At 42.0% G+C, this 16,322-nt stretch overlaps 2 protein-coding genes across 11 annotated transcripts in view; one reads left to right on the forward strand and one right to left on the reverse strand.

Moving 5' to 3' along the window:
- Window positions 1–8,012, reverse strand: part of rnf157 (ring finger protein 157) — a 33,300-nt gene extending 25,288 nt beyond the window's left edge. The window contains exons 1-2 of one of the 9 annotated variants that reach the window (XR_007039886.1): window positions 6,438–8,012; window positions 2,933–3,051 (exon numbers count right to left, since the gene is read on the reverse strand). Coding sequence is in view for 8 of the 9 variants with exons in the window: in XM_047376301.1 (XP_047232257.1) it covers window positions 2,933–3,051; window positions 6,438–6,525 (207 nt within the window). In the remaining variant the exon portion in view is untranslated. The remainder of the gene's footprint in view (window positions 1–2,932; window positions 3,052–6,437) is intronic. The other 8 variants (XM_047376301.1, XM_047376297.1, XM_047376295.1 and 5 more) reach the window with 8 other exon arrangements.
- A 1,240-nt stretch (window positions 8,013–9,252) lies between these two features.
- srsf2a (serine and arginine rich splicing factor 2a) lies at window positions 9,253–12,207 on the forward strand. Of its 2 annotated transcripts, XR_007039887.1 has the most exons (4): window positions 9,253–9,840; window positions 9,989–10,373; window positions 11,198–11,288; window positions 11,756–12,207. XR_007039887.1 is itself a non-coding variant. In XM_047376304.1 (3 exons), the coding sequence occupies exons 1-2, from the start codon at window positions 9,485–9,487 to the stop codon at window positions 10,347–10,349; spliced, it is 717 nt and encodes a 238-aa protein (XP_047232260.1). In that variant the 5' UTR covers window positions 9,253–9,484; the 3' UTR covers window positions 10,350–10,373; window positions 11,198–12,207. The 2 variants fall into 2 exon arrangements, 1 of the variants encoding a protein (XP_047232260.1); XM_047376304.1 differs by having other exon boundaries at window positions 11,198–12,207.
- The last annotated feature ends 4,115 nt before the right edge of the window (window positions 12,208–16,322 follow it).

Raw genomic sequence — 16,322 nt, forward strand, 5'->3', positions numbered from 1 at the left:
TAAATGCACCCTGTCAGACGAGAACATGTGTATCTCAATCAGAGCTGCAGTCTGTGGTTGACAAATGCTTGCTTAACAGCAGCACTGGATAAAAACGGATGAAACTTGGAAAGTATTATTGGTTTTTACTGGCACATAGTGTCAAGAAACATTACAAAGCAGTATGTAACATTACAATGGCAACTAGTCATTTGCATACACTACAGTAACTCATAGGGGACAACAACATGGATTTAAAAAAAATCTACATTTGCGTCTTACTTGCACTACTGACTACATGAGATAAAACACTGTTCAGCAGACTTGAGTCCCACAACTCAAGTCTTTAGATGGGGGGTCTAGCTAAAGTCTTTGTTTTTGCGACTTAAGTGTGATTCAAATCTAAGTTGCAGACTCAAGTCCCCATCTCTGGGCACAGGAGACAAAATTCAATACCCACAAGCTGGTCAAATGAACAATAAAATGAACTAGGGTGCATGAATTGACCTTTAACATAATGAAAGCAGAGACTTCATTGAAGGAAAGTGTAGGATTGTCAGTAATGTTAATTTAGAACAGCATCATGTAGCTTATGCAGTTCCACAACGTAGACCAAGCCCCACAAAGTTTGAAATACCTCAGATTTCTCTACTTTGAAGAACCTGTAATTAAGAACACCATATTTTTAAAACAGATGACAATGTTGAAGAGTTTTTAGAGAGTTAAAATAGTTAAGATATACACTGCTCATAAAAATAAAATGCTCAAATAACACATCCTAGATCTGAATGAATGAAATATTCTCATTGAATACTTTGTTCTGTAAAAAGTTGAATGTGCTGACAACAAAATCACACAAAAATCATCAATGGAAATCAAATTTATTAACCAATGGAGGCCTGGATTTGGAGTCACACACAAAATAAAAGTGGAAAAACACACTACAGGCTGATCCAACTTTGATGTAATGTCCTTAAAACAAGTCAAAATGAGGCTCAGTATTGTGTGTGGCCTCCATGTGTCTGTATGACCTCCCTACAACGCCTGGGCATGCTCCTGATGAGACGGTGGATGGTCTCCTGAGGGATCTCCTCCCAGACCTGGACTAAAGCATCCGCCAACTCCTGGACAGTCTGTGGTGCAACGTGACATTGGTGGATGGAGCGAGACATGATGTCCCAGATGTACTCAATCGGATTCAGGTCTGGGGAACGGGCGGGCCAGTCCATAGCTTCAATGTCTTCATCTTGCAGGAACTGCTGACACACTCCAGCCACATGAGGTCTAGCATTGTCCTGCATTAGGAGGAACCCAGGGCCAACCGCACCAGCATATGGTCTCACAAGGGGTCTGAGGATCTCATCTTGGTACCTAATGGCAGTCAGACTACCTCTGGCGAGCACATGGAGGCCCATGTCGCCCTCCAAAGAAATGCCACCCCACACCATTACTGACCCACTGCCAAACCAGTCATGCTGAAGGATGTTGCAGGCAGCAGATCGCTCTCCACGGTGTCTCCAGACTCTGTCACGTCTGTCACATGTGCTCAGTGTGAACCTGCTTTCATCTGTGAAGGGCACAGGGCACCAGTGGCAAATTTGCCAATCCTGGTGTTCTCTGGCAAATGCCAAGCATCCTGCACGGTGTTGGGCTGTGAGCACAACCCCCATTTGTGGACATCGGGCCCTCATACCATCCTCATGGAGTCGGTTTCTAACCGTTTGTGCAGACACATGCACATTTGTGGCCTGCTGGAGGTCATTTTGCAGGTCTCTGGCAGTGCTCCTCCTGTTCCTCCTTGCACAAAGGTGGAGGTAGCGGTCCTGGTGCTGGGTTGTTGCCTTCCTACGGCCTCCTCCACGTCTCCTGGTGTACTGGCCTGTCTCCTGGTTGCGCCTCCAGGCTCTGGACACTACGCTGACAGACACAGCAAACCTTCTTGCCACAGCTCACATTGATGTGCCGTCCTGGATGAGCTGCACTACCTGAGCCACTTGTGTGGGTTGTAGAGCCCGTCTCATGCTACCACCAGTGTGAAAGCACCACCAACATTCAAAAGTGACCAAAACATCAGCCAGAAAGCATCGGTACTGAGAAGTGGTCTGTAGTCCCCACCTGCAGAACCACTCCTTTATTGAGTGTCTTGCTAATCGCCAAAGATTTCCCCCTGTTGTCTTTTCCATTTACACAACAACATGTGAAATTGATTGTCAATCAGTGTTGCTTCCTAAGTGGACAGTTTGTTTTCACAGAAGTTTGATTTACTTGGATTTATATTGTGTTGTTTAAGTGTTCCCTTTATTGTTTTGAGCAGTGTATATAAATAAATTAGCTGATAACATCTGCAGTAAGATAGTGGTTCTCAGCCTTTCAAAGACCACCTCTATACACGTTTTCCACGTACCACCACACTGACAGTTGTTTTGAAAGAATAAAACAGCACTTGGACTTTTCAGTTTCTTGTTTTATGTCACAGAAAACAAAAAGGGAAAGAATATATCTGTCTGTGATTGCCTGAAATATTTAGTTTCATTTTTACTTGGGAATAAAATAAAATTCCAAGTAGGTAATATGGAAGTTTTTGTTCAACCCCAACCTCAAAATTCAATATGGCAATATATTTCAAAATGCAGAGAAATATATTGTTTATAGCATGTATATTTAATAGCAGTTAACCTAGTAGATGAGTATATCAATTAGCCAATCCCACTGGTTTTCGGACTTGAAACTGAAACATGGTTAAACACACAGAAAACATGGGCTTGACAAAGTTAGAAATGGGCGGACCCATTTACGTGCATAAAAGGAGCATTAAAAGCCATTAAAGGTAAAGGGTGGTACTCATAAAAAGTTTGAGAACCACCAATCAAAATAAAGTTAGACTATTTTTTATCTGAAGATCCCAGTCATAGCAACCTTTATAATTAAACGTCAGTGTGAAAAAAAAACCTACTGCTACTGGTCTGCTCCCCAGGAAGTTAAGGTCTGTGTTTTCCCCAAACAGGTAACCCTCCGGATGGGTGGAGTCAAACTTCTCCCCTCCCATGATGAAATGGTTGGCAAAGTAACTCCCTGCAAAAAGAGAAGGAGAGAATCGTTTTTAAAGACATTTATTTAAAATATATGAGATTTAAAAAAATTTTAAGAACATAAGTGGCTTCGAGAGGATAAAAATGTCCCTGTTGTTTAGTTGTTGTTGGTTTTTTGGGTACTTTAACATGGTTAAGGTACCCAAAGAGGAACTACTAAAGAAATAAGGCAGAACTACAGCCATGGTTAAGAAAAACCCTTTTGTTGATTGTTATGTTTCTACTTGTATATGTTCCGGTCTTCACCAGGTTCTACAATTATTAACTATTTATTCAGAAATTCAAGTGAACAAAAACAAGTGTAGCGGTTGAAATAATTACAATAATAAGTAGGTTGTTAATTACAAGCATTACTAAATGCATTATTAGCATTCTGGTATCTAAAATTAAGTCACTCTGACATAAACTAAAACGTCAATGTTCAGATTTAAATGAATATACCATCTCCATCTGGACGTCAATAATCTACCTATATCTACAAGTGTGTGATTGCATTCACTGCTATGAACGGACTATAAATTACAGGCATAACATTGGTGGAGGGATTTCTTCTGAATTCAGGTATGGTGCAAATATTACCGTAAAGGGAAAATAAAGACCCTTTAATAGTGAATGTGTCAAATTGATAAGTGGTCGTCTATAGGTCACAAAAAAAGGAGGTGATAACTTTTGCTTTAAAGATAATCTATAAGGGAAATACAGGTAAGGTCCTTTGAAAAAACAGGTCAGGGGGATGGATTTCTTCTTACCCGGAAAAAAAACCTGCTTCTCTAACGGAAATGATTTTTGCCCCAGGATTACGAACCAACTGGAATCCTGGATTTACAATAAATAGCAACACAATGATAAGGCATGAGTACACAATAGAATTCATGCCAATGGCTATGACCAACAACTACAGCAGAGTCAACAGCCAGACCACAGAGGAAACTGTAGGTGTTCTGTGAGCAAAAATACTATCATGTACGAAAATACTTCCTTTTGAGCAGCTGCAGAAGCATTTTTATTTATAAATTCACATTTAAGATACACCTAGCAATCAGTACTTTTGTCTTGAGTGGTCAAGTTCTGCAATAATGCCCGATTTCATCATTCCAAATTTAACTTCATCACTCTTTGGCAAGTTTCAGCTGTGTATGTGACTGCTTTGTGCTCACTTTTCTTCTACTGCATGATTTCGGACATGGAAATTAGTATAACTATCCTGAGCTATGGGCCTAAAGAAAATGTATAATAAAATCTGATATAATCAATCAAGCTGTTGTTTATTGGACTGGAACCAACACCATGACCACATAGTCCAAAATGTCATCATTTATCATTCACAAAATGAAGTCTGGCAAAAAGGCGATAAATCTCTGGGGGAGGAAGCCGTTTTTTTTTGGCTTGATGTACAAATGTTGGAAAAAAGCCTGGTTGTTACCAGCCAGCAGCTTTTTCAGATGTTTACAGAGACTCAAGGTGGACAACAAGAAACTTTAATGGACATGTTGCTTTTTAATGACAGGGCCAGGCTAATATCATAAGACTGTAATGGTGGTTCATCGTCTCAACACACGATGAGCCGCCAGGCAGTGACGTTTCTGCCAGGGAACCTAGGAATAGCTTCTCTGAATTATCTTTTTGTCACACAATGACAGCCATTACCACACTGGAGGAAAAAAGGCACAATGACAAAGCTCTTTGTCTCTACTCCTCATCACATTCTTATTATTTACAGCAGGTGGGAAAAGTGGCCTTGTCACCAGATCCCACAGACAGGAACCAGGGCTGACAGATTGGTTTCACAGGCTGCAGTCACCACCACCTTCTGTGTCAGGCTCCCAAATTACACAGCTGCTGTGGCAACAGTGGCATCCACAAATCAACATTTCTGCCTTGACCTTTTAAGCCTTTTCTGAGAATAATATTATGCAATCACATATATGAGCAAAATAACACTCCACATTTATCTCTTGATGTTTTAGACGTCTATCTGATGTAGCCTTAGCTGTGAAGAGTAATATCTTCATATGTTCTAACACAATCTCATTTTTAACGCTACATAGGATTAAACCTAAATCAGGCTGGGGATGATGAGCAATGTGCAGCAAGGAAAAAAAACCAAAACAACCCGGCATAAAAACTGAGGGAAGACACATCAGCTTTAGGTTCAAAACCAGTTTACCCATCAGACTGTAAGAAAGCTATCCTGGTTCCTTTCTGCTACACAATGTCTTCCAAAAGTATTTATTGAACTTTCTTTGTGAGATTAAAAACAAACTTCAGAGAGGATATGAGAGCTGCAGTTTTCAAGTTTTATCACATATTGTCAATGGGATTACGACTGAACTTTGACTGGGCCATTCTAATACATAAACTTTGATCTAAATCAGGAATTACAAACTCTGCACTTCTGGTGCTTGGTGTGCTACTTTCAGATGCCTGCTTTAGCACACCTTAAGCAAATCATTTGGTAACCAGCAGGTCTCTGTGGTTTGATTTCACACTATTTGATGTAATTGCATTGGACCAGGAATGCATCTAAAAGTTTGAGACACCAGATCCAAACCTTTCCATTGTAGCTCTTGCGGTAGCTCTTGCGGTAAATTTAAGGTCACCCTGCTGGAAGGTGAACCTCCACCCAGTCATTTGCAGCCTCTCACATTATCTTCTGTGATTGCTCTACATTTAGATCCATCCATTTTCCAATCAACTCTGACCAGCTGAGGAAAAGCATCCCCAATGAATGCCACCACCATTTTTCATAGTAAAAAGTGGTGCATTCAGGAGGATGTGTGTAATGTCAATATCAAATCTATTTGTATAGCACATTTAAAAACAACAACGTTTGACCAAAGTGCTTCACAATTACATCAACAATCATAAAATACCAAATAGAATAAAACTTTTATAAAAATGACAGAAAAAAAAAAAAACATGCATCTTAATCCAAATCCAAATATAGCTCTGATTCTTCAAAAATACTGCAACTCTCTTTATTGTTGACCAGAATATTTTATGCATATGCCATTATCTGACAAAGAGGGGGGCATCAAGTCGATTGGGGTGGACATCCCCCCCCCCCCCCCCCCCCCCCCCCCCCCCCCCCCCCATTGGTGGCACCACTGCTAAAAAAAAAATGACAAGGCATTACTTTTTCGGTGAATTATGCATTAATCTTGTTGTTTTAGAAATAAACTAGAATATGCAGAATAAGTCCTAAGAAAGATTCCAGGTAAAACAGCAGGAGTTACTTTATGCTAGAGGCTGAGGTGCTCTGCAGGCCCGTCAGCTAACCGGGTTTATTGATGGAGCTCAGAATAAACCGTCTGCAGGGATCTTTGGAGCAGCAAAACTCCCCAGTTTGACCTGTTGTTGTTGACTTACCAGATTTCGGCGGATAACGGTACACCGAATTGGACGGAATGTCCAATTCTTCCACGCCTATGTTCTGTCTGCTTGTCAAAGCTCCCATTTCCAGTCAAAAACAGACCACACGGCCGACGGGCATAACACTTCAGGGTCGCTTTGTGCGCTGCGGCTCTTTATTCGCTATCATTTATTCCAGTTCGTGCTGCTCCTGTTCATTTCTGTCGGCGCCGAGGCTCCGCCGTGAATGTGACCGTCCCGGGGATTAGTATGGTTGTCTGGCTGCTTATCCCCTCTGTGTCTGTGTGTGTATGTTTTTTGTTGGGGGTTTTTTCAGGCAGAAAATAGAGGTAGCAGTCGCCTTAACCGCTGGGAAGCGCTCTCATGGTGGACTAAAGCCAAAATCTCCGAGCCTGGATCCGCTTCTTCACCGGACACCGTGCAGCTAAGAGACGCTCTCCGACACCTCCGCCTCGGCCGATTGTGTATCCTCTCCCCTACTTCCACCGGCGCTTGGCGTTGCTGGGTCCTTTCAGAGAGCCCTGTGGATCCCCATGACGTCACACGGGCAAAAATCCTGACCGTGTTCCTTTTGTTTTTTTTTTTTTTTTTTTTGCGCAGTCCCCTTCTCTGCAGCTGCTCCTAGCGGATAGACTGCTGCTGCACTGCAGTGGGCGGCTGCGTGCCTAAAACCAGGCGAGAAACATTTAAAGCCTTTCAATTTAAGCTATTTGATCATGAAACAAGTGCAATCGGAGAATTCAGAGCGCTTAGATGTTGTTTTTAACCACTTAATAAAATACGCTAAAATTTATGTAGTTCAGAGAAAGAAAACATCCCGAGCTGCAGGTGAACGATTGTTTCGGTCGTTTTTAACAAGTTAAGCAAAACAAAACGACAGAAATAGAGGTCTACGGTTATTGTTATTATACACTCCTGTTCAACAGAGGGCAATGTAACAGTTACACAGCGGCAGGGCATTAGAGCCACAGGAAGGCGGAGGCAGATAGCTGAATAGCCAATCAGAACAGGCTAACACGGGAAGCGCGTCGTTGCGCCGTAAAAACGATGCGTCAGCGCGTCCACCATATTGTGAGTGACAAAATCGTCTTGGGATGCAGCAAAATTCGTCTTAAAGAAGGTTTTTCGGAATAAATAAATAAAAAATAAAGTTTAAAGTAAATGTAATTCAGTTAAATGGGGAATGTTGAAACATTAAGAGGACCCGTAGCATAAGGGGTGACTAAGTAGACTGTAAGCAGTACCTACCGGATGTGCCCAACAAGTTCTCCAGAGGTATTATCCTGCAATTTTGGGACGCATCCCTTCTCCAACACACCTGAATCGAATCGAGCTGAATTCCCTCATCGGCATGTCGTTTAGCTCCAGAGAGACCTAGTAACGAGCCATTAGATTTAGCTGTGTTGTAGAAGGGATGCATCTAAAAGGGTTAGGACTTATTTATTGTTATTTGTTATTGTACTTTACAACATTCAATAAACATCAAATAAACCCTCTGAAACAACACACTCTGTAAAGGTAATCCTCTAAACATTTAACCTAAGCAATCAAATTCCCATTTTTTGGTGTCTGAAAGTTGGAACACAGAAATGTAACATTTCCTCATCTGGACTTTTTTTTTTTAATGAAAATATTAATATTATTCCGGAAATGTTTTTCTGTGGGTATGTCCAAAGTGTTTCCAAACGAAATATATTGGCTACCATGCCTTTAGTGTTAGAATCAGTGTTAGAGCTGTATGCGTATGAGTAGGTGAAACTTGTATACATGATACAATACACGGTGGATGTGATTGGTTTAGGATAGAACATAGACCGACACAATTGACTGAAATAGGTTTCAATCAAAAAAAGAGAAGTTGGCAGCTATTCTGGCACAATGGTGTTTCTACCAGAGTTTTTTTTTTCCTTCCACTTAACTTTCCATTTAATTTTTTTATTATGCTTGGATACACAATTCTGAATTAATAGCTGCTTTACCAGTGTGCTTTTGTGGTTTAAAATTGATTCTAAAAATTGGAATTAATATGTCTGATAAAGGTCTGTGACTAAACTCACTCATGCAAAGATTTAAACAGGCTTATAATCATTTTACCAGACTTTATAAAAATATTGACCAAGGGTCATTAATTAACAGATTTACTCTCATGCGTAGAGGTCACTACAGCGGACAGACAAACAAAAGCTGTTATCTTGGATCTGTGTTGGTGTTCATGGTTTACTTGCATGTAAACCATTACATTGGACTGAGGAATACGTACATACACTGCCACCGACTGACACATTAATGAACCCATTCATAAAAAAATCTAACTTTCTTGTCCAGTTCTACTATTGTGAGACTCTTTCAGGTAAACTTGGAAACCTTAATAAAAAAAAATAAAGATAAAAGCGATCCTGATTGTAGTGATTGTAGGAAATCCCAATTATTCCATAAAAATGAACATCATTCATCATTTGGTATGTTTTAAATGGCCTTTTTAACAAATAGCCGACGATGGTAAACGGCATGTGTTCTTTTATTGAAGCAGAAAATGGGAAGCATTAGGAAGCGAATAACATTGTAAGCTGTATGCTGTCACTCAATGAACAAACGGACTATATCATAGTCAAGAAGTTACAGAATTTTGGAAAAGGCTAATGTAATATGACACGGTAAATACGAAAATCGAAAAAAATGACCATTAGTTAAATTGCATCAAATTTGTCGATTTCTGTAGTTACAGTTAGAATGAACTCCTAGTCGACAGGGGGCAGTGCAATGAGACACAGAAAGAGGCGGATAGCTGATTAGCCAATCAGAAGAGGCCAACACGGGCGCAAACAAAAAAGGGAAAAGGAAGCTGCGCTGCCGCCATTTCAGGTGAAAAGCAACGCGGTCAGACCGTTACTGAGTGGTTATAGTTTCAGAAATTAGATTTATTTGTTGGGACTTCACCGTCTTGCCATTTTAAGACCAAATTTAGCCATTTTATTGCGCCATAGGGGCCTCACAGTTACAGTCTGGGAAGCCTAGCGCCGTTGTTTTGAGACGACCAAGAAAAAATGAGCTACGGAAGGCCGCCGCCAGACGTCGAGGGGATGACCTCCCTGAAAGTGGACAACCTGACTTACAGAACTTCGCCGGAGACTCTTCGTCGTGTTTTTGAGAAGTACGGTCGGGTGGGGGACGTGTACATCCCCCGGGACCGGTACACCAAGGAGAGCCGCGGCTTCGCATTCGTACGTTTCCTCGACAAGCGCGACGCCGAAGACGCAATGGACGCCATGGATGGCGCGCTGCTCGACGGGCGGGAGTTGCGGGTTCAGATGGCCCGCTACGGACGGCCGCCTGACTCGATGTATAGCCGGAGAGGAGCTCCACCGCGCAGATACGGGGGCTACGGACGCAGAAGCCGGAGGTAATGTTGCATATCAGTTTATTACAACGTTTTTGTTATACATGTGCTCAAATGGGCACATGGTCACAGAGAAGAAAGACGCATGTTGCAAGGTCGCTGCTTCCTGTTTTTTTAATCAAATGTTCTATTTTTCTGTGTGTAACTACAGTCGCTCAGCCAGTCCCCGCCGTCGCAGACGTAGCCGCAGCCGCTCCAGGAGTAGAAGCCGTTCCCGATCCAGGAGCCGTAACCGTTACAGCCGCTCCAGGTCCCGTTCCTACTCCAGATCAAGATCGAGGTCCAGGTCAAAGTCAAAGTCCAAATCCAAATCTAAGTCCAAGTCCAGGACACCCAGGCGCAGCAAGTCGAAGACTCCTTCCAGGTCTCGGTCTCGCTCCAGGTCCAAATCGCGATCCAGGTCCAAGTCGAGGAGTCAAACCCCAGCATCCAACAGGGCGTCAAAGTCCCGATCCAGGTCAAAGTCCAAGAGTGGACCTAAATCACCAGGAAACAACGAAGCAGAGCCTTAACCCAAATGTGGACCCAATATGACGGTATTCTGGGGAACGGGTGATTTATTGTATGCTTTGATTTTGCATCAAAAAAGTGTGCACAATGCTTCTGGAAGGCTAAAAAAAAAAAAAAAAAGCTTTGATAAATGTGCAGTGTTACCTTTGTGTGTGCTTTATTTTGAAACTTTCTCTGGCCAATTTAAAGCGCACACAGGCAACAGGGGATTTGGTTTAAAAGCATCGTTATAAATTGTACTCAGTTTTCTATTGACTTGTTTGGGAGGGGAGGCAGGTGGTTGGAATGTGGGATGATCACTCAAATCGTTCACCTAAATGTGGAATTCTTTCCTCCAAGCTGCTGAGTCCTGTTTGCAAAGAGAGGAGGAGATGGGGGTGTTGCAGTGTGAGAGCAGTTAGTGTGTGACTCGCCCATGTGACCTGCTGTTGCTGAGAGCCATGGCAGTTGCTAAGGAGCAGGTCACCAAGGCAACGGTGGTTGCTATGAAGCAGGTCGTCATGGCGGTGGTTCGGGCTGTCACTTGGTGTATGAGGTGTGCTGAGGTACGTTCTCGCGAGGCACACAGGCAGATGCACTGAGCAGTTTATCCACCTGTGCCTGTGGTTTCCTCCACCTCACAGAAAGGGAGCTGACCCCGAGGTTTGTTTTTCCCAATATGCCCGGGTGTAAGACTATTTAGGGCTAGCGTGGAAGGAATTGGGCCAGGAAACTGTAAAATAAGGAAGTGTTACTGAGTTAAATGTATGCCTGTTTTCTTGCAAGTATTTAAATATTCAGATCAGCTACTGGAATTGATGCCGGCTCCTGTTTTTGCTCTTGGTGACTTAAGTTTTGTTTTCTCTTCCAGATCTCGGTTGCATTGAGCCTTTGAGGACATCTGGAGCAGCCGCACTTTGAGCAAGAAGACTCCACTATTACCACTGAATGCAGACTGAAAGGTTAATTGGATGTTGGTCTAAAATGTTTTAAATGTTTAAATTTGTTTGTAATCTGCCAATACAAATTCTGTAACATTGGCATCATTTGTAAAGTTGAGTATATTGAAAGGGAGGTGTTTTTTCAATGTACTGTTTTTTGGGACGGGCTTTTTCATTAAATTTGTAAGTAAATTCCTCTGAATCAAAATAAAATTTTCAGCAGGCTCCATTTACAATTTTTTTTTTATTGGTTGAATACAAACCTATTTGCAAAGCTGATGTAGAAAATGCTGTTTTTACTCTTTGTTTTCAGTATTTACAGCTGTATTGCCACTCTTTCTTGGGGGGGAAATGGCTTAGTATACAGTGACATAAAAGCCACTTTGTGATTTGCTTAATCCAGCAACATTTTTTCGGCTTTTTCTGTTTAGTTTAAGTTGCTTTCCTATGACTCTAACCCTCTTTCTTGTGTATCTTTTGTGCACTAGGCGCAGTTGTGTAGCAGTTGAGTAATGCTGGTTAGCTGTTAAGATGCGGTGCAGTGCGGTGGTGACATGGTGTGGCGTGTTGCGGTGCTGAGTGCCCGGTGCAGTTCCGGGGCTCGACCCTTCGCTGCCGTTTGCCGGTTTGTAAGCTCACAGGTGTGGCAGATCATCCATCCTCTCCTGTCTGTGACCTCTACTTCCCTACATGTGCTGTACATATTGTCTTCTATCCTTTTTACCCTTCCTTCTCTTTTGTGTCCCAACCTTCCCTCCGTGGTATACCCACTAAATTGGTCTTTGCTTTGAAAACTGGTCCAGTGGGACTCAAAGAGAAGGGTTAAGGGGCAGTTAATGGTTTCTCAAAAAACCTTTTGAATCGCATTCTTCTGTGTACCTCAAATGTCTTGTAACTACTTCAAATGAATGCAAATAAAGATCTTTGTTGGAAATAAAAAGGACTGTGGTTTTATTTATAACACATTGTATTGGTTAGTGTAGTATCTTTAATACAAATGATCTTGGTCTACTTTTTTGAATAAAGTAGTTTTGAGATAATATGCATTCTGCAGTATTCAAAAAAAAATTTATTTAAATAAAAATTTATGCAGATGAATTATATGGTTATATATATTTTAAGCTGTGTTAATTATAGTTTTGGCTTTCAGTTAATGGAAACCAAGAATTCAAATTAAGTACACTAGAACTGTTCAGAGTGCTGAATCTATGCAGATTGGAAAGTTGAGTGGAAGGAGAAACTGGCAGAAAAAGGTGTGCAAGCAGAAGGGACAACTGCAGCCATGGGGATTGTAAGAAGCCAGTGAGGGAGATTCACAAGGCGTGACCTGGAGACACTACACTAAATACAGGATATCCAGGAATATGGGTTACAAGTGTCTGATTTCCAAACCTCTACCGAATATGAAAATGTGATTGAGGTCAACAAAGTCTTGACGGTTCTGCCATGCTGTTTGGTATGTTGCACCAGATCGGAGAGAAATTAGTCCAACAATAAATGGAGAGCAGGTTACTGGTGTATATGCTTCTACTACTTGACATAGTTTATGAAAAGGAGACCATGCTGGATGTGCTCATAGCAAGGCGAAAGGGCAATAGACATCTTGCTGCAGTGTCACACTGCTGTTATTTTCTCAGAACACTGGGTTTTGAGATTTTCTTACAAATCAATCACGGTGAAAGATTTTGTGTAAGTGGCAAATTGCACAATGTGAACCCAGTTTTTACTGGGCTTTGGAGACAAAGAAACTGAACTATTGTTCAGTGGTCCAAGTCCTCTTCAGATGCAAGTAAATGTAGCATTTCATTTGGAAATCAGGTCCAAGAGATCCAAGTCTCTTGATATTCAGTTTGAAGTTTCCATAGTTTGTGGAACCATAGACTGTGGAAACTTCGCTTGCGATTTTCTACATATTGATGTTGTGATGATGATTCGTATTCTATATACGATGTCCTTGACTTGATACTGATCCAAACGTTACCTGGCTGTTTTATTTTTTTAGAAGCATGCACCTAACAGGCCAGTGTGGTGGCAAAACCAAGTATTAAATAACCAGGGTCTACTGAGCAAACCCTTAATGGCTTCAATTAACCTGTATACAGGTAGAGTTCAAACACAGAGCAGGTTCCACTTTTCTTCATATTGCTAATAACGTGGATTGTTATCAAAAGAACCTTGAATTTACTCTGCAAGACCAACCAGAACTGAGAGACTAAAACATGACTACTTTGTTTTCTTCACAGGTGAAGAAAAACTACTTTCAAAACGACACATGAACATTTCTTAACAGAAGAGTTCATCTGTTTGTTAATCAACAATGAACACAGCTGTTGCCAACCATTTGTTCATAAAAGGAAGCTGTAGATATCAAGGTTCACTGAGCTGTTGTAAAATAATAAACCAACTGATTTATTAGTAGGGGAAGTCTTAGTCCTGAAATTACTTTTTAGTTTATTTTATTTTAGATTGAAGATGACAAAAGTGTGTTTTCCATTTGATCAGTCCAGGGGCTGCAAATGGCCCCAATGGCCCCTCCTGCAGCAATAAGGTCCCAGCTTTGACTCCCAGCCTGGAGCCTTTCTTTATGGAGTTTGCATGTTCTCCCCATGCATGCGTGAGTTCTCTCCAGGTACTCCAGCTTCCTTCCATGGTTCAAAAACATGACTGTTAGGTTAACTGGTCTCACTCTAAATTGCCCCTAGGTATGAGTGGTTGGGTGCATGGTTGTTTGTCCTGTGTCTCTGTGTTGCCCTGCAATGGACTGGCGACCAGTAATAGTGTTAAACTGGAATAAAGTGGCCTAAACTGAAATAAAAGTGAATCTGATTTTGTTGGATTGAACTATAATTGGCATGAATTTGCCTGAACTGCAATGCAGACTTAATGTGAATCAGAATTTGTTGACATGATCTAGATGCAGGCTGATTATAGGTATCAAGGTATACTAATGTTTAAAAAAATTACAGTTTTCAAAAATGTAATATTTGTCATCACAATGTTCTAGAGGTTAAAAGCCTCTTAATGAGATGCCAGGTAAAATGCTACAGTGACCAGTGTTCTCTTTACCTGTATGGAGAGTAGGGTAAAACAGCACCTTCCCTCCCACACCTGTTGCTGTGCACTGCCACTCGACTGGCGGAAAGAAGTCTCTGAAGGCTACAAAAAAGACAAATTCAACGGTTTGAAAGGAATTCTAGTTGTGAAAACTGTGGATGGTCATGGTGTGGAAACTAAAGGCAAGCCACGCCTCTCACTCAGGTGACAATTTTAAAGCTACTCTTAGCAAGCTATGATAGAAAGATGCCAAAATACACTTTACATCACAGTTTGTTGTGCACGGGGCTGCAAAGCTGAAGACCAGTCAAGATGTCTACACTGACCTCTGTCCAACACTGAGCATGTGAAGCATTTGAACTGGACCAGTGAGCAGTGGGAGAAGGTGGTCTGACCTGGCGGTGGTTCTTGCATGAATGCAGCCTTGGGCGAGCACCTCCTTCAACTTCATCCGCCCCCACATTTTCACCACCTTACCAATCTGGCCTGAAAATACAACAGGTTCATAACATTAGAAACTATACGTCAAGTAAATGCCACTTCACCTTTCATAACCGGTGTGTAACCTCCTCAGAACCTTTTGCATAAGCAGAATTTCTTCCAGCAGTACCTGAAGCTAGCTGCACTAAATAAACAGTTCACGACTAGTAACAGTCAGGCCATGCTTGTGTTTCACTGTTAACGCAACATTTTCTCCTCTCTGTGGCTGCTTCCATTTTATGAACATCAAAAGAACCATCCCAGTTTGCAAAGGACAAAATGCTTTAAATTTCCTGGTGGCTTGTCACTGAGGGCCTTTCAGCAAAGCTGGAGAGGAAGTCACGGGTTAACCTGAAATCCACACATTTGCTTGACACCACCAAACAGCAATGTCTCCTGAAAACCAATATACAGGTGCTTCTCAAAATATTAGCATATTGTGATGAAGTTCATTATTTTCCATAATGTAATGATGAAAATTTAACATTCATATATTTTAGATTCATTGCACACTAACTGAAATATTTCAGGTCTTTTATTGTCTTAATACGGATGATTGTGGCATACAGCTCATGAAAACCCAAAATTCCTATCTCACAAAATTTGCATATTTCATCCGACCAATAAAAGAAAAGTGTTTTTAATACAAAAAACGTCAACCTTCAAATAATCATGTACAGTTATGCACTCAATACTTGGTCGGGAATCCTTTTGCAGAAATGACTGCTTCAATGCGGCGTGGCATGGAGGCAATCAGCCCGTGGCACTGCTGAGGTCTTATGGAGGCCCAGGATGCTTCGATAGCGGCCTTTAGCTCATCCAGAGTGTTGGGTCTTGAGTCTCTCAACGTTCTCTTCACAATATCCCACAGATTCTCTATGGGGTTCAGGTCAGGAGAGTTGGCAGGCCAATTGAGCACAGTGATACCATGGTCAGTAAACCATTTACCAGTGGTTTTGGCACTGTGAGCAGGTGCCAGGTCGTGCTGAAAAATGAAATCTTCATCTCCATAAAGCTTTTCAGCAGATGGAAGCATGAAGTGCTCCAAAATCTCCTGATAGCTAGCTGCATTGACCCTGCCCTTGATAAAACACAGTGGACCAACACCAGCAGCTGACACGGCACCCAGACCATCACTGACTGTGGGTACTTGACACTGGACTTCTGGCATTTCCTTCTCCCCAGTCTTCCTCCAGACTCTGGCACCTTGATTTCCGAATGACATGCAGAATTTGCTTTCATCCGAAAAAAGTACTTTGGACCACTGAGCAACAGTCCAGTGCTGCTTCTCTGTAGCCCAGGTCAGGCGCTTCTGCCGCTGTTTCTGGTTCAAACGTGGCTTGACCTGGGGAATGCGGCACCTGTAGCCCATTTCCTGCACACGCCTGTGCACGGTGGCTCTGGATGTTTCTACTCCAGACTCAGTCCACTGCTTCCGCAGGTCGCCCAAGGTCTGGAATTGGCCCTTCTCCACAATCTTCCTCAGGGTCCGGTCACCTCTTCTCGTTGTGCAGCGTTTTC

Source organism: Girardinichthys multiradiatus, chromosome 10 (genome assembly GCF_021462225.1).
Source record: "Girardinichthys multiradiatus isolate DD_20200921_A chromosome 10, DD_fGirMul_XY1, whole genome shotgun sequence".
In the NCBI taxonomy this organism is placed as follows: domain Eukaryota; kingdom Metazoa; phylum Chordata; class Actinopteri; order Cyprinodontiformes; family Goodeidae; genus Girardinichthys; species Girardinichthys multiradiatus.

Excerpts from the sequence above, each read along its gene's own strand:
- srsf2a (XM_047376304.1), top strand. The coding sequence starts at position 9,485 with ATGAGCTACGGAAGGCCGCCGCCAGACGTCGAGGGGATGACCTCCCTG. Across the intron at positions 9,841-9,988 it reads TACGGACGCAGAAGCCGGAG|TCGCTCAGCCAGTCCCCGCC; the intron begins GTAATGTTGCAT and ends GTGTAACTACAG.